General features: G+C 39.6%; 1 protein-coding gene across 7 annotated transcripts in view; it reads right to left on the reverse strand.

Annotated features, from left to right (window-relative positions):
- Positions 1–3084: 3084 nt before the first annotated feature.
- POU6F2 (POU class 6 homeobox 2) overlaps positions 3085–16118 on the reverse strand; it is a 321124-nt gene continuing 308090 nt past the window's right edge. For 5 of the 7 annotated variants that reach the window (XM_054160996.1, XM_054161000.1, XM_054161002.1 and 2 more), the window contains 2 exons: positions 12130–12298; positions 8160–8693 (listed from right to left, as the gene is read on the reverse strand). In XM_054160996.1, the coding sequence (XP_054016971.1) occupies positions 8189–8693; positions 12130–12298 (674 nt within the window). In that variant the 3' untranslated portion in view covers positions 8160–8188. Of the gene's footprint in view, positions 3188–8159; positions 8694–12129; positions 12299–16118 lie in introns of those variants that run through there. The other 2 variants (XM_054161003.1, XM_054161001.1) reach the window with 2 other exon arrangements.

The raw sequence follows: 16118 nt of genomic DNA on the forward strand, positions 1-16118 counted from the left end.
TCAGCAGCAAATGTTTCTGGCAGCCATTTGCCAAGCCAGAAACAGTACTTGTATTGACTTCAGAAGGAATATGCACATACCTTTCTTCTTGAGATACAGTCCCCTCTGAGTTGTTTGTGTTTCACAGATAATAAAGGACATATCAAGATTTACTGATTGATGAGCTAGGAAAAGTGATAAATATGAGCAATGATTCAAAAATGTCCAGTCCTGTAGAGATTTACACATGTCACTAAATGTATCAGATGTATCAATGAAGGTAGCAGCAAAATATCAATAGCACCAGGTGGGCAAATAAAGTTATCTACATGATGAACTTGAGGGATCAGTCCCCCAGACTGAAATAGCTATTACTAGTCAAAGAAAGAACTGCTTCTCTGCAGGTATTTTAACCTGGATGAATTGAGGGGTAATCTAGGGGATAATTTCATGCTTCTCTGTTTAAGAACACATAATTGAACTGTAAATGTCAAAAGGGCAAAAGCAAGATAAGAAAGAAGTTCTTCCTGTTGATGGTACTGATGAACAGACTGAATGGGGCATGGATTTTTGGTAATTAAAAGCCAGGAGCTCATTAGCTAACACCAGGAGTATGTGGCATCTGAACTGAAGCCAAGTTCAGAGCTGACAAGCTGGTTAATGTTGCGCTGGTGGGGAGTGCACTGCAATTTTAAGCTGCTGCTCCACAAAACCAGAATTATGTGTTCTTTTAGGACTGCCCCCCTCAGCAGTACTGCCAAAGCCATTTTTGGTTGACCCTTGAGCTTGTGTGTGTTTGTCGCCTGAGCGGAGACCTACCCACACTTGAGTGTGTAGCTGATCACATGTAAGCTATTGGGCTGAGAAGTGTTTTGCCATGAGGCCAATGATCATGCAATGATGCAAGAAGCAAACTGTCCTTTTGAACACAGTAAAATAAAAGACTCATTATAAGATGAGCTGCTATCTGCCCTCCCTGCAGCTGCCTTGGTGAATTAGACAAGGCTGATGCTGGCATTTCAGAAAAAAATCAGGACAGTTGCGGTCTGGATTAAAAGACAAGGTCACTGCTGATGAGCTACCTGGTGCCTCTTTCCTTAGTCCTGATCACTGTTCAAAATGTGGCAAAAGAGAACAGTAAAGGACTATGAACAAAGGAAAGAACAAACCCTCAAGTCTGTGGAGCAGCGGGAGAAAGAAAACTCTAACTTCCAACTCCTTAATTTTCAATTATTTTCAAGACCATCGTGATCTCATGTGGGGGTGAATCATATTAAATCTGAATTCTCAGATTAAAAAACAAACCCCAAGAGACCCTTCCCTCTTGATAAGTCTGTTTTGCTTCCCGAGTGCTTGTTTAATTGAAGCTTGTCAGTGGAAGAGATTTTTTGCTTGCCAAAGCCCTGCTAATACTCTGAGTTCTCCTAGGTACAGATTTAGACTGTGAACAGTCATAAAGCAGCTGCACAGTGAAATAGGCCTTACAAAAGCATGTCTTCTACAACTCCTGTGTCATTCTCTGACCTTAGTGCTGACTTTCCTTCCTTCGCACCTGTCTTAAAGGAGTTTATAATTTAAGAATATTGCAGGTGTTTGTGTGTTGTGGTGTTTCCACCCCCACCCCAAGAAGTACAAAAGAGACCAAATGAGCTTCTAAAGCTCTTTGTCTGCAATGCTGCAGTTGTGGAGCTTTGAAGCATGGTCATGCTCAAGCTCTTGAAATTTGATTTTTAAGCAGTCAGTAAGGGGTTCAGAGTCTTATAGCCAGCTCTTGGCAGCTTGAAGACATGAACTATTTTGAGCTTTAGTGATCAATGGGAACATAATTGATTGAATTTGCAAAGTCATCATTTCATGTGCCATAGAGTAATGGCTAGGTAGGATCATGTGCCTATGAAGCAGCCAAAAACCTACAGTATGATCCAAGAAGGAAGAAGTTTTGCATTTTAAATTAGGGTAGGGGGAAGAAGCCTCAAACCAGTGTTTGCTTACTGCTTTATCACTATTGGATGAACAGATTTCAGCAGCTGGTATGAAAGCACAAGGGGTCATTCTTCATATCCTAGTAGGTGAATTATATGGGCTTAAGTATAGCAGTTATACCATGGAGTGGAGGTATGATACCTAGAGGAGCTGGTGTCATTTCAGCACCTCAATCAGTCTGTATTATGCTAGGCTGTTCTGATCCATACCATAAGAGGTAGTCTGTGGAGAAGTTACTTAGCCGTGGGTAGATGCAGAGACAGCTCAGTCCCAAGGTATCCCTCCTGGGGATGAATGGTGTTGGCCCTCCCTGGGTGTAGGTGATGTGTGAAAACCTGTAGTCACTGCTTTTGAGCTGAAGTGAGCAGGTGATGGTTTAGCCCATCACACAAAGAAATGGCAGTGTAGGCAGTACGAAGTTATGACTTCAAATCATCATGGTATCCCAGTGTCTTCTTTCTCTTTATTCTTAGCTTCTGTTTCCCTTTGGATTCATTGCTTCAGACCAAAGGAGGGTTTGGGCATGTAAGAGCTCATCTACTTTTCCTGTGAATATAACTGGTCTATGTATCCCATAGAATACAGTTAAAATTGCATGGAAAAGGGAAATTCCAATCTGGAAAAATTCAGGATAAGTAAATATCCCAGGTGGTCCCATAATTTCTAAGCAAATAGATATATATTTTTGTTGTGTTTTTGGTTATTTAACATGGTGTATTGGAAATGTGAAACAATATTTAACAAAACCAAAGGGAAAAGGCTTTGCTGTTCCCCAAGTGACAAACACAATGTTCTAATATTGTCAGAGCTTTTTTTCCAGGCTGGATTTCCACAACAACTTTATAATACAACTAATTAATTTTTCAAAACCTGCTCATTTTTTGGGATTGTGTATTTAGATAGAACTCAATATGACTCAATGCAAATGGCTGGAAGAGCAGGCATTTGTGCTACCTAGAACCAGAATCGCAGAAAGAAATGAGGGATAAACCTTGTGAGCTCTGCAAAAATGCAAGAGAAAGCATCTGAAAGGCTGACCCAATCTTGCTGCCACACTCCCCTTTGGGCACTTACCAGGGCGTTGCTATGGGAGCTGTGGAAGCAGCAGGAGGTTCACCATTTCTGGCCTTTTTGTTCATCTGTGCTTTGCTCCACGTGGCCTGGGGGATAAAAGACACTCACCTGAGTGATCCCACGATATTCCCGAGGCAGATCCTCTGCATATCTGTAGAGAAAATAAGACATCACCAGTGTACATACCCACTCTGGGTAAAGAAACAGCGTTCAGTTTTGCAGACCAAGTGATGCTCCACACTGCAAGTGGATTTTCTTCTGTCCTTCCTTTCAAGCATTTAAGCATTTTTGCATTGAACTGATGTGAAACTACATGAGCTCTGATCATGTGAATAATGCATGAGATTTAAGACAAACACATGAAAGGAGCTTATCTTTCATGTCAAACAATTCTTTATTTTTTATGGTACAAATTAAAAGTGACAGATCTGAAGCTGTTAAGAAATACACAAAGTGCAGCTTTACTGACCATACAGATATTGCTCTAGATTAAGTACAGTTTTTGTCAGTTTTTATTTTTATTTTTATCATGTTAAGCAACCTGTGCAGATAAATCAGCTTTGGTTTCAAAGTCAGAGTAGTAAGGAGCTTTTAAATATCCAGTTTGGTTTCTTGGTCACAAGTCCACCACATCAACTCCTTGTGTAATGATTTTGTATTTTTGAACACTACAAACAGTTCATTTTGTACTGCCATCTTTCCTGCTGCATGCTCCATGCATGGAAAAACAGATCTCTTTGCAGTGCTTCATAAGTGACCCTGGTGACCATTCTGTAGATTATAGCACATAGGACAAAAATAATAATAATAATAGTAATAATAATAATAATAATTAATAATAATAATAATATCACCTTTTAACAATAAATAAACAAATGTGCCCCACATAATCTCAAGTTGGAAACAAGCAAACCACGTGACAAAAAGCTCATTACAAAATGTTTTCCAAACAGATTTTACAGTCAAACATTGACATGGAAATCAATTTCCTCTCTTATCTTCTTATTTGAATGTTGGTCAATAACTGGGTACAAGTAGAGTGCTGAGGTAAAACACTGATGAACAGTTTTCTTTTTGTATTTCTATTTTTTCTTTTTTTTTTTCTTTTTTTTTTTTTCCTTTTTAAAATTATAACAGTTTAGTATTGCAAGATTGTCAGCAACATTTAGCCATATCTATACAATGTGCATATACCTACATACATTGAGCTTTGGTCCAGCATTGAGAAGACGAGCAAAGGCATTTTACATATTTCTTTTTGGTTATAGCTTGAGTTCTTTGATACGCCTCTACTTGTTCCTTCCTAGCTCCTTTTTGCTTTCTTGTTCTCTCTTTGTTCTTTTTATTTTTCCCCCCACTTTTTCTTTTCTTTTTTTTTTCCTTTTTCTTTCCTTTTTTTTTTTTTTTTTTTTTTTGGTGGTAATAATGTAAAGAAACTGGAACCATTTGAATGCATTTGATTTCTTCACTGTCCAAAATATCTTTTGAGTGAAAAACATAAAAAGACAAAATTAGAACAGTAAGTGAACCCTTGATCCATTATTCAAATAATAACAATTTTTTATATATACATGTATATTTAAAAAAAAAAAATCAGTGATCAATAAATTGGAAAACCATTAAACAAAATCATTAATCAATAAATTGGAAAAAACATTAAACAAAATCAGTGATCAATAAATTGGAAAACCATTAAACAAAATCAGTGATCAATAAATTGGAAAACCATTAAACCTTCACATATGACTGAAGAGGCTTTTGTTTCATTTGCTGGTAGCAGTCTATCTTTTAGTCACATGCAAAATTAAAAGGTAATCAAATCACAAAAACCGTTAACAAATTGAAGCAAGAAATGTTGCCAGTGACAAACTAAACCAAAATATTTATGCCCCCTCCCCCCACTCCCTCCAAGATGCATGACTCACATGTAATTTATCTCTCTAAGAATCTGTTCAGGCACCATTTATGCCTCGTAGCAAAAATTTGTTTATAAAAAAATTAATATAAGAAGCATTACAACACTTTATCAATAATTTACAAAACATAATACAAAAATTAGAAAACTGTAAAAAAAATCACAGCACATGAATGGTTTTAAGACTCCGGGATGAACAGCATTTTTTTCTTCTTCTTCCAAGCTGGCAATTTATATTTATCTTACATTTTCACTGTCCTACTTCTATCCTTCTGATATGTACTTTGGAACAGAAGAGAGCTTAATGTAACTGCTGCCAGCATGTTTTTAAACATTTAGTATCTTTCATACACTCTTTAGTTAACTTTTTTCCTTCTTGGGGGATTTTTCTTCACAAAATTTAGATTGGTCCCTGGGAGAATAGGAATTTTAGTTTTCAGGCAAAGAATGGCTGATGGTTTTGTTCCCAGGCTGTTGAGGATGAGTGAGTGTGTGAGGTGTGAGGTCTCAAGGGTGGCTGAACAGGTCATTGATTGTGTGGTGTTAATGAGTGGACAATTAGCAGCATTCTGGACTTCAAGAGTGTCTACTTGCAAATAGGATCTCTGCTTCCCTGTAGGCTTCTGGGTGGTCTGCTGATTGTTATCTAAACTGAATTGTAGCTACAAGTTGGGGGCTGTTTGGCATAGATAATAGATTATATATGTGGATATAGGTATCTATGCTGGGAAAAGAAAACCCAGAGGGGCAGATGTTGTGAGACTCTCTTCACTTCACATCCTCAGCTTGGATAAGCATCATTTTGGTCCCTCACAATTTACCTGTGCTTATTGAGGTGTTCTTTTTTCCCTTGGCAGATGTATAAATATCAACAGTCAGAAAAGAGTCAATAACAATTCTCACTCTTCTTCTCATAAAAGCAATACTGAAAATATCATTAAACATACACTGCTGAGGCTTAAAGCCCAAAATGCATTTGCTGGATGTGAGCCCAGCCCAGAGTACTGGATCCTCAGCACTCCCCAACCCTGACCTTTGAGAGTGCTCACATTTACAGGCAGTTTCTGGCACAGATGACAGTCTCTGAAGCCTTAAAACTTCACCAACCATGCAACAAATACCCCATTCTACAAGCCAAATCCCATTAATAAAATAGTGAGGGCCAGATCCAAAGCCTAGTGAAATCAATGAGAGTTCCTTCCTTTCACTAAATTTGGGATACAGCTTTGAGTTCTTGAAAGCTCTGTCAGAGAAGTGTTATTTGAAGACTCCAGCACTTTGGGAACATCTTTCAAAGTTCTGGGCTGACCAGCAAAAATCCAGTACAACCCCCCTGAACTCAGTGAATGTAATTGCTAGCTGTACCAGCAGAATTTTACTTTACCACCTCTGTAGTGAGCTGAATCAAATCCCCAATGTTATCTTTTGGAAAGTCCTGATCAAGATGCAACTTCTACTCTCATAGTGGGCTGAACTGCAAACACTGGAGCTAAACTCAGCAAAAGATGAAAATTGCAGGTGACCTTCACCCTGTTAAGAGAACCTGCAACACCTTTCTCTCCCTCTGAGCTCTGGTATACTTGTAGGTTCAGTGACCACAGTATTTTGGACAATGCTTGCCCAATCAAAAAGGAAGCCAAAGAGATACACTCTCTTTCCATGAAAATAAATCACCTGAAACATACTGCAGGTGACCCACCTTACTATTCCCTAAGGGTATTCAATGGGCTTCCATATATCCTGATTGCTTAAGTCTAGACAGCAGTCACAGTAAACACCTGCAGAAACACATCCTTCTACTGAAGAGGTCAACAGGGTCAGCATTGGTATTGGAAGGACATAAAAAAGAGGCAGAGAGAACAAACACTACCACTGAAACAGTCCATCGTGACGTAACGATCAAACATCCTCATCACTTCCCAGCCTGTTTATTTTCATCAGAATCTCAAGGAATTTCTTTGGCTAGCAGACTTTGGAGAGAAATTGCTTCAAAGAGAACTCTAATATGGATGCAGTACTGAACCAAGCGTGCAGTTTGTGTTTATGCCACAAAATGTGGTTTGGTCACCTTTCCAGGTTCATGGCCAAAGGACAGAGAAATCCCAAGCTATGCAGCTGACAATAAGCACAATGTTCATCTTGGGCTGACAGTTCATCAGATATAATCCTAATCCTTCTTTGTCCTCTATTGCATTTCAGCATAGCAATAGAAAAGTGTTGAGATTTCACTTTTCAAAATCTTCAAACAGCACTGGGTTATGTGGGTTTGGGGCAGGGGTGAGGAAGGAGTTCAGAAGGGGAAGGCAGCAAAAAGAATGGGGGGGGGGAGGGAGGAAAAACCAACCCCAAAACCTAAGAAATGCAAACCAAGACATACACCCTTAGAAGAAAAATACCAAACCCCACAAATCACAAGAAAAAATAAATTATTTTTGGCACCCAAACATTTGGAGATTACAAAACAGCTGGCTAACGGAAAAGGAGGTGACCACAATGGAATGGCTTTGACACCTGTTTGTGCACTCCCTCGCGGGGGTGCGAGCAAGGGCGAGAGCAATGGATCCTGCTGTTTTCCTCGTGGCAAAATACAAATGTAAAAATTCGTAACACAACTTTACACTCGGAAAAAGAGTAGACTAACAATCGAGTTTGCAATGCCATGTTTCTGACTTTGGTTAATAGTTTTCATAGTGAATCAGCACTTAATACCTGAAAGGCTACAATCACTCCTCCAGGTGGCAGGCTTGTATTCGCTTTTAAACAGATAAAAGTAAATTTTTTTTCTTTTTTTTTTTTTTTTCCCCTTTTTTATTTTGTTTGGTTTTTTGTTTTTGTTTTTTTTCCTTAAAATGTGTTCACATTTTCATAATATACAGGAAAAAAAGTAAGCAGTTATTTGGTTTATTTAAGTCCATTTAAAAAAAAAAACAAAACAAAACTGGCTTTTTTTTTTTTTTTTTCTTTTTTCTTTTTGGGGTGGGGGTAACTAATTCTACGACACACACAAAGTGTTGTGTATTTTTTGTTTCTTTCTTTTCTTTTAATAGGAAACCCCATGGACATTTATAAACTGTTCTGTCCTTCTTGTAGTTTTCTCAGTCTTTTACTTACAAGGGTGGTGAACAGGTATTTTCACAGAGTTCGAATGGTTACGATTCCGTTGGTGCTGGGTTTGGTGTGTTGGTTGGTTTTGTTGTGTGTGTGTGGTTTGGTTTTTGTTTTGTTTTGTGGGTTTTTTTAGGAGTTTTCTTCCAGAGAGTCTGTTAAAGGCTCCATAGGAACTGCCGTTGCAGGCTCGTGTTGTTTCAAACGTTTAATTGTGTTCTTCAGTGCTTGCCTCTTATTGCAGAACCAAACTCTAACTACTTCCCGGTCATAGTTCAGTTTCTCTGCGATCTCTGTCATTTCTTGCCCAGAGGGGTGTGTGTTCTTCTCAAAGTGGGCATTCAAGATTTCAAGGGCCTGTGGTGTGAATGAGGTGCGCCGCTTGCGCTTTTTGGATGGTTCACTTCCGATAAACTCGGTAAGGTTCTGCATACCTGCTCGATGGCGGGCCTCAGCCTCAGCCATCCACCGCTCAAGCACCGGCTTTATCTTCTGGGCACTTTTAGGGGTGATGTCCAGCTTTTCAAACCTGGCAGGATACAAAAGGCCAGGGTTCAGTTTGGCTGTCAGACTGCTAGCTATAGTGTTCTCTTGGGCTTCCTGTGGTAGGAAAAAGTGGCTTCTCAGGATGGTGTGTCTGAGGGAAAATTGAGAAAGAAGAGTCTTACACTGATGCTCTGCCAGGGTGGGACTTCCTGCCTGCCTGACTAATTGACTGGCAGAGGTAATTTACAATGGATTACGAAAACTGTCAGTTAAGTATATCTATAAATATATATATATATATAGCGCTAGATATTTAAGCCAACACAAAATAAACACTACAACAAAATTCTAAATGCACTAAATAATACAGGTTATGATTAATGTTTTAATATTTCTGACAATCTTCAAAACCCTTAAGGCTAAATCTAATTACAGGAAATGACATCAATGGCAATTGCTCTTTATCATCTCATCTCCGTGGTTAATCCTTTTGTTTCCATTCCCATCCCACATTGTGCAAACACCACAGCTCTAATAATCCAAACCAATGGCAGTTACTAGCCTCTGAATATCAGGCTTCCTTTCCTTTCATTTTTCAGCAATTTTCACTGTTTGCAAGTTAACGCTATATCCCTTTTCTGGGTCGCAAAAGGATTCCCATAGCTGTGCTGGTGTTCAGCTGAAACAGCTGGACACTTTGCAATTATCTTGACTGCCCCCACAATGTGCAAAGACAGACTCATGTTTTCCAGATGAAACCCAGCAAAATAGTCTACTAATATGCTGTGGCACCAAGCTGGGTTTATTGTGGGATTTCTGCAAACTGTACTAGAATGATATCATTTCCTGTAAATGAGGTCTTCTGTATATCATTTTGCCATCAAAAGTCTTTTGCCAAACCAGATTTCACAAGTATTATAAAACATCTGGAAAAGCAGCCACACAAAGCTTTAATCCTTTCAAAAACAAGCAGAAGAGCTGAGTTCACGTTTCAAGTCTTATAAGTACTTGTTTCTTTCATTTACCCAGTTCATCCTCTCTTGCTACACATTCAAAAAGTCTTAACCCAAGTCCTCTGATGCCACCCATTTGTATCTCCCCACTTCACCTACATCCACCCCATACACTGCAGTATTTATCGTAGGAAGGCAACCATTATTGCACAGCACTGCTGCAGCCTGCATCCCAACTGGTGCTGGAGCACCACTGCTGCTAATCATGATGTGTAAAGGAACTTGGTGACAGGATTTGGCAATTTTCAGTGCCTCTATTCAGCATGCGGAGGTTGCAGAAAACATTCCAGCAAGAACGAACCAAAGCATTTCTCACAAAGAATAAGAGAAGGAATAGAATCATAGGATTGTATTGGTTGGAAAAACCTCTAAGAACCTTGAGTCCAACCTTTGACCAACACCACCATGGCCACTAAACCATGTCCCAAAGTGCCACATCTACATATTCTTTGAACACTTCTAGGGACAGTGACTCCACCACCTCCCTGGGCAGCCTGTTCCTGATTTTAAGTGATAAAACCCCAAGGAACTTTTAACTAGTGCCTGGGATCCTAATGCAGCATTGATTGTAAGGTGGCTTTCCTTGGTGTCCACTGGTATTTCACTATGTTTTAGACTACATCACCTCAAGTTAAGAAAGTGCCATTATTTGCATGCAGAGCATATCAGCAAGGTGCTGAATTGCTGGTATGACCTGCCCAGGTCACCAGGAGACTCTACTTCTGTTTCCATGTTTCTTGTTCAACTTCCTTACCTTACTGCTCCTTCCATTACCGTGCAGTTTGCACTGAAACTCCTGTTTTGCCCTTAAAAGTTAAACCTACTGTTTCCAAGAAGCAGCATTCTGCCACCGAAGCAGCTTGTCTTGGTGCTTAATTAAGAAAGGCACAGTCATAGCAGGATGTTGCATCCCAAAGGGGGCGTGTGTCAAAGGAAATTAAAAAATATCAGTCTATAACCTTGCAAGCATTTTGGACCAACTTCTGCACCCTGCCCTCATGTTTTTGCCCTCATGAGTGTTTTGCCCCTCTAAGCAGCCCTCTCTAAAAGGTCTCCATGTTTTGGGCTTTTGTTAGCCATGTCCATGTTCCAATGCTGTCTTTATTGGGGTTTTCATGATAATCCATAGTAGGGAATCCTTTGTCTTAGTAAAATTTAAACCATCCCCAGTGGTTTTTCTCAGGTGTGATTTAGATGGAAGAAATGAGAACACAGCAATCTAGCCAAAAACAAAGGAAACTGCAGTTTATAATTTTAAAGTATAGTATGGTAAACAGCAAGTTAAGGCTCCAACAAATTGGCAATTGCTAAAAACTCCACCCATTTTAGGCATTCTTTACCAACTAACCACAGGGAAGAAAAAAAGAGTGAAATGAATCCCAAGCGCCAGGGAGCGATAGCATTCATATCATGGGCACTGCTTGGTAGTGTTGATACTGCAGTACATGTTGTTTGGTATAACGATATACAAGCCTTGAAACAAATTTCCCAGCAGTAGTATCCTTGTATAGACTGAATAAAGGTTATTTTCTACAGGGAGGTATCTTATAAGAAAAAACAGTAGGGGAGACCACAGAAGTGAGAGGATCCTATGGAGCTTTTTGTATTTAACAACAATCAATGGGTTTTATGGAAAATCATTGAGCAAAATGTGAGCTGCAAGCTCACTACCCCATACTGATGTTATTTATAACCTTAGTCTTAAACTGCAGGAAAAGTACACTTCCGTTCTATGGGGAATACATTAAAAGTATAAAGAGCAGATAAAAAGACAGAGCATTTCATGGATCACCAAGAACAAAATCCACTTAAATGAGCTTAGAGTTGGTTTCTTGGCTTTCACTGATGGAGAAGGACTATAAGGCATTGCCCAAGAGGAAAAAGCTGTTACCTAAGTGTGTTTGTTACCTCATGCATAAACATGGGATTACTGTAACACACATACACGTGTACATGGTATTTGCTTCTAACTGTTTTACTCTGTGAAGGCTGTATTATCATTTCTTGTGATTAGGGCAGATTCCTGCTTCTGCTTTGCATACATGGCTTATCAGCTTTTTTAGTAAAGATTTGGGTGATAAAAGAAGAATAGCTGCTGGTTTGAAAGGTAGCAGGAAGGATAATTTTTTCCGTTCTGCGTTGCCTAGGTAAATCATCATTAACATCCTATATGTGAAATGCTAACCACAGTAATACAGATTTTAACTTAGCAGGGATGCAGCCATGAAATATTTGTTCAGTAACCCTATCTGTAGAAAATGGCACAGTATGAAGAGGGTCAGCTGGTGCTTATCCAGCATCAGCAGGGTCTCCAGCTCGTCTACTGAATTAAGTCTCAGTACCAGGAACATTATTCCTCACTTGTTTAAAAAGGAGAAGAAAAACAAACAAACAAACAAACAAGACTAAAGTTACACAATAAGAACATTTTATCTGCCAGATACCAACATTGCTTTCTAAGTTTAGTCCCAGATTAAATAATAAAGACACAAGACTCAAATACAAGTATGCTTTCTGCAATAAGCTGAAGAATTGTTAACAACAGAGAGGAGAGCTGATGATGTAACTTGTTACCTGCAGATGGCAGACTGGCTATAGGCTGGGCCTTCCGTGGCGCTTAGGGCTTGGCCAACTTGAGTCTGTGTCAAGCCAAGGGACAGGCGCCGGATTTTAAAAGCTTTGGCAAATTCTCGGATTTCTTCCAAATTCACCCCATCCACCTCTCCAGTGGCTGTCTGAGGATCTGTTGAAATAATTTTTCATTGTGTCAGTTCTCTGCATCACATATGAGTGGGCTAGGCCTACGCCAGCTTTCGTTGTCAAGGTGTTGAAGGACATTTTTTTTTTTTTAATACTTATCCCTTTCTCTTTTTCCCCAAACAGAAACAGACTTTCCTTGGCAGGTGTGTTATGAAGCATGCTCGGAATGTTCAGATGGCTAAGATACTAACTAGGCTGTAGTGTTTCCAGGGGCTGGTGGAAGATTTTCAAAGGCGTACTTTACTGCTGGAGTCCTGAAAATGGCCAACTCGCCTCAGAGTGAGGGGGTGCCTGGGTCCCGCCTCACTGCCCTTTGTGCCTCACAAAATCTTCCCCAGGCTGACAAGGCATTTCTGTGTCTTATCACACTTAGAAGGAAGGCTGGTGTTGATTTATTTATTTGCAGTCTGTGGGAAGGGCTAAATATATGCCTTTTTAAAAATTTGAAATCAGTACTTTCTGCTTTATCTAAAATTAATGCCAAATAAGGAGATCCAGAAACCTTCCTTCCCTTTTGCACAATACCCAACCAAAACGGACAGGCAAACATTCAGAGTAACCCAGCAAATGAACAAGCCCAGACAAAATGCTGGATTTAAAGACTCCTTAATTTTAAAATAATCTTTTAAAACATGCCTTTCTGAGAAGCAGCCTTTCAAGCTTTTGATTCTGCCTCCCATCAGGCTGATCAAGGAGCAGCACCATCAGCCATTAGGTTTTGGATGGTAATGGTGTACCATTTCTTACTTTTACATTAGCCCCTCAGAAGATAATGCTTATGATGCTGTGAGAATAAATCTGTCCTTCCTCTCCATAGCAGTTTACTGACACAGAAGCCTTTGTCCCTGAAAGGGCACATAATAAAGCATGCCTACCGCAGGAAAGCTCCTTTGGTGCTGGATAACTCGGTCAATTTAGGACTTATCAAGGGAAATGACACAACAGCTGGAGAATGGAACTTTTCCCCCCCCAAGCTACTGATCCCTGGCTAAATGAAAGCGTTTGCCAAGTCAGAGACAGCATGGGACTGGGATGGCGGAAGATTTCAAAGTGTTGTGCAATCCTGCGTGTAGTGAAGCCATTCTCCCAGTGAGATATCTCTATTGTTCTTCACCTCATTCCTCAGACTTCTTAGGTGAAAAGTTTGCAGCACAATAACCTATCAATTTCTGTAAATGCAAGCAGTTGTGCAAGGACAGATCTGGAGTACATTACTATTCTGAACCCCACATGAGAGTGGCTCCCACTAGTACTGCTATAGCTAAGGGATTGTCAGCATCACAGTAACAAAGCTTTTATTTTCAGTGGTGTATAAAACTCATGTAAAATTCCCTTATGATGGAAATGTCCCATAAAAAAGTCTTCCAGTCAAATAGTAGAGGGAAGAGGGTTTTTTTTTGCTATGTAAATTTAGCCTATATTGATTTGTAGCTTGAGTGTAAGAAGCACACATAGCAATAGTATTTTAAAAACACCTCTCTGTGCAGCCAGGGACAATATGAGCTATGCATACAGGTAAAACATGCGCACAGGCTGAATCTAAGTGCTCCACACTAAGACTCAGCCCTCCTGTTGTCAGTGCTGTGCTTGGGGTCACCTCTGTTAACATACAGGTACTTTTGCAGTATGAAGCCAGGGTGCATATTATTTGCTATTAAGCAGCCAGTGCTATGAGAGAAGCCTTTAGAGGTATGAAATTTTCCTACTTGCCCCATACACAATCTATATACCATACCAGTTCTGATTTTCAGAGCTGGAGAGGAGCTGGATGCTTAGCTGCCCTTTGACTCTTTGATGAACAACTGATAAATGTACAAAATATCATAAATGATAATGGCCTCAGAAATTCCCTTGAGTAATGTGCCCTAAGGTGGTAACCTTCCTCACTTCTTTCCTTCCATCACTTAAAGGCCTCTGACTAAGGCTATTAAGGATATGACAGAGGACAATTCATGTGTTCCCAGAGAACTTTCAAAGTTGTGAATACTATGGCAACTGGAACCTGTAAGCCTTCCCAGCTGCTGTTAAGAATAAAAAAGGAGGTAAGAATGCCGATGGGTTATTAGCTCATGCATGATTATAGAGAAATTCTGCCAAGTTCTGCTGGATCCTGCTAGGGGATCTTTCTGGTATGGCATTGTTGTAACAGTGAGTATCATGGAAAGAACTTCCCTGATAAGGGGTCTTGGATGAGGGGACAATTAGGCTGAGTTCTCCCTGAGATGAGAAAAAAACCTCTGTGATGCACTTCAGGAATATGGGAGCAGATTGTAATATATGGCAGAGTATCTGTTGAGGAGGCTTCATTCTTACATAGCATCTTCAGGAGCAGGAAAGTACTAACAGAGGTGGACCAAAAAATGGGAAACTCGTATCCCTGAACTCTAGGGAAAATGGTGTTTGTATAAAATCAGAAACACTTCTACTTCAGGTGTGATTCAAAGCCCTCTGAAATCCATAGAACTAGTCCTTTGATTTCTGTCAGCTCCATAAAACTCTAACAGTACTATGAAGACCACTCTATTGATATCATCACATGACAGCACCAGTCTGTTTCACTCTGTTGCCTTTAAAACGCCATCAATACATAATATTGAACTCTGTGGGCTAATGCGTACACATACATAAACATATTCAAACAGATAATGGATTTTGTTTTAATAACCTCTGAGCTTTCAGAACAACTAAGTGTGTAGTGCACTTCACATTTGAAGGAAAAGGAGCTTAGTGAAGGCTGTACATAAATTGGTGTTTTCTAAATTAAGTGGATATCCTAGAGAAGGCAGCAGAGTGCCAATAGGAAAATAACTTCTACCAATCTCATTCAGTGGTTGGGATCTACAGTAAGAGCATTTAAAGACTCCCAGTGGATAGTATGGCTTGATCAAACAATGGCTGCTGTGTTTATGAAACTACTGGGTGCTAGAGAAAGGTGAGAGTTGCTTGGGACCATTTTAGGGGATACGCACGTATATCCCACATAAAGCAGCCAGCTAAAATTCCCCAGGTATCCCAGTGAGTGGTGAAGATAGATGAGCAGAATAAAATCCACAGGCTCTCCCTCTTCACTGAACACATTTTTTTTTTCCTACACCCATTTTTTAATTCTTCTAAAAATTCTGCATGAGTTTGTTGGTGAGTGCAAATATGCTGTGATTTTAATAGTTAGGGGAAAGAGTTGCTACAGAGGAATCAGTATACCCTGAAGGAGAAAGCAAATTTCGGTTGTACGGAGTTCTACCATGGGAGGGAATAGAGGGGATGATTTCCCCAGTCAGACAGTAAGAAAAATATCTGGCAGAGAAAGTCCAAAGGAAAATAAATTAGGTAAAGGCAGGACAAAACATTGTTAATGGGAAATAGATCAGAACTCAGGGGAAAGAAAGAAGAATAATTTGTTTGTTGGAGGCATTTTAATTTGATACTAACAGATGACAGTAAAATGAGTTTGGAGAGAAGAAATGAACTTCATGGAGACACAAGTCTCAGAGCATGAGGAGAAACCACTGATTTCCACAAAGAGAACATATGGTGGGAAAGTTAAAGAAATGAGCAGAGGATGAATCTGAGAAGAGAAAATGAGATGGAAAAAAGGAGGAACAATGATGTAGAACTGAATGAAGATAAAGAAGACGAAAGAGAGCAGAGAATATTCTGAAACAATATGAAGAAATGATACAGCAGGGACAGGAACTGTAGAGGTGAATCTTGGAGCACTTGCTTAGGCACAGCTTCTTTTAAAACATCCTTTCTTTGGAAACAACAGTATTTTTTATATCTTTAAAATAACTGGCACTTGTTGC

This window comes from Dryobates pubescens, chromosome 4, assembly GCF_014839835.1.
Source record: "Dryobates pubescens isolate bDryPub1 chromosome 4, bDryPub1.pri, whole genome shotgun sequence".
NCBI classification, from domain to species: Eukaryota; Metazoa; Chordata; class Aves; order Piciformes; family Picidae; genus Dryobates; species Dryobates pubescens.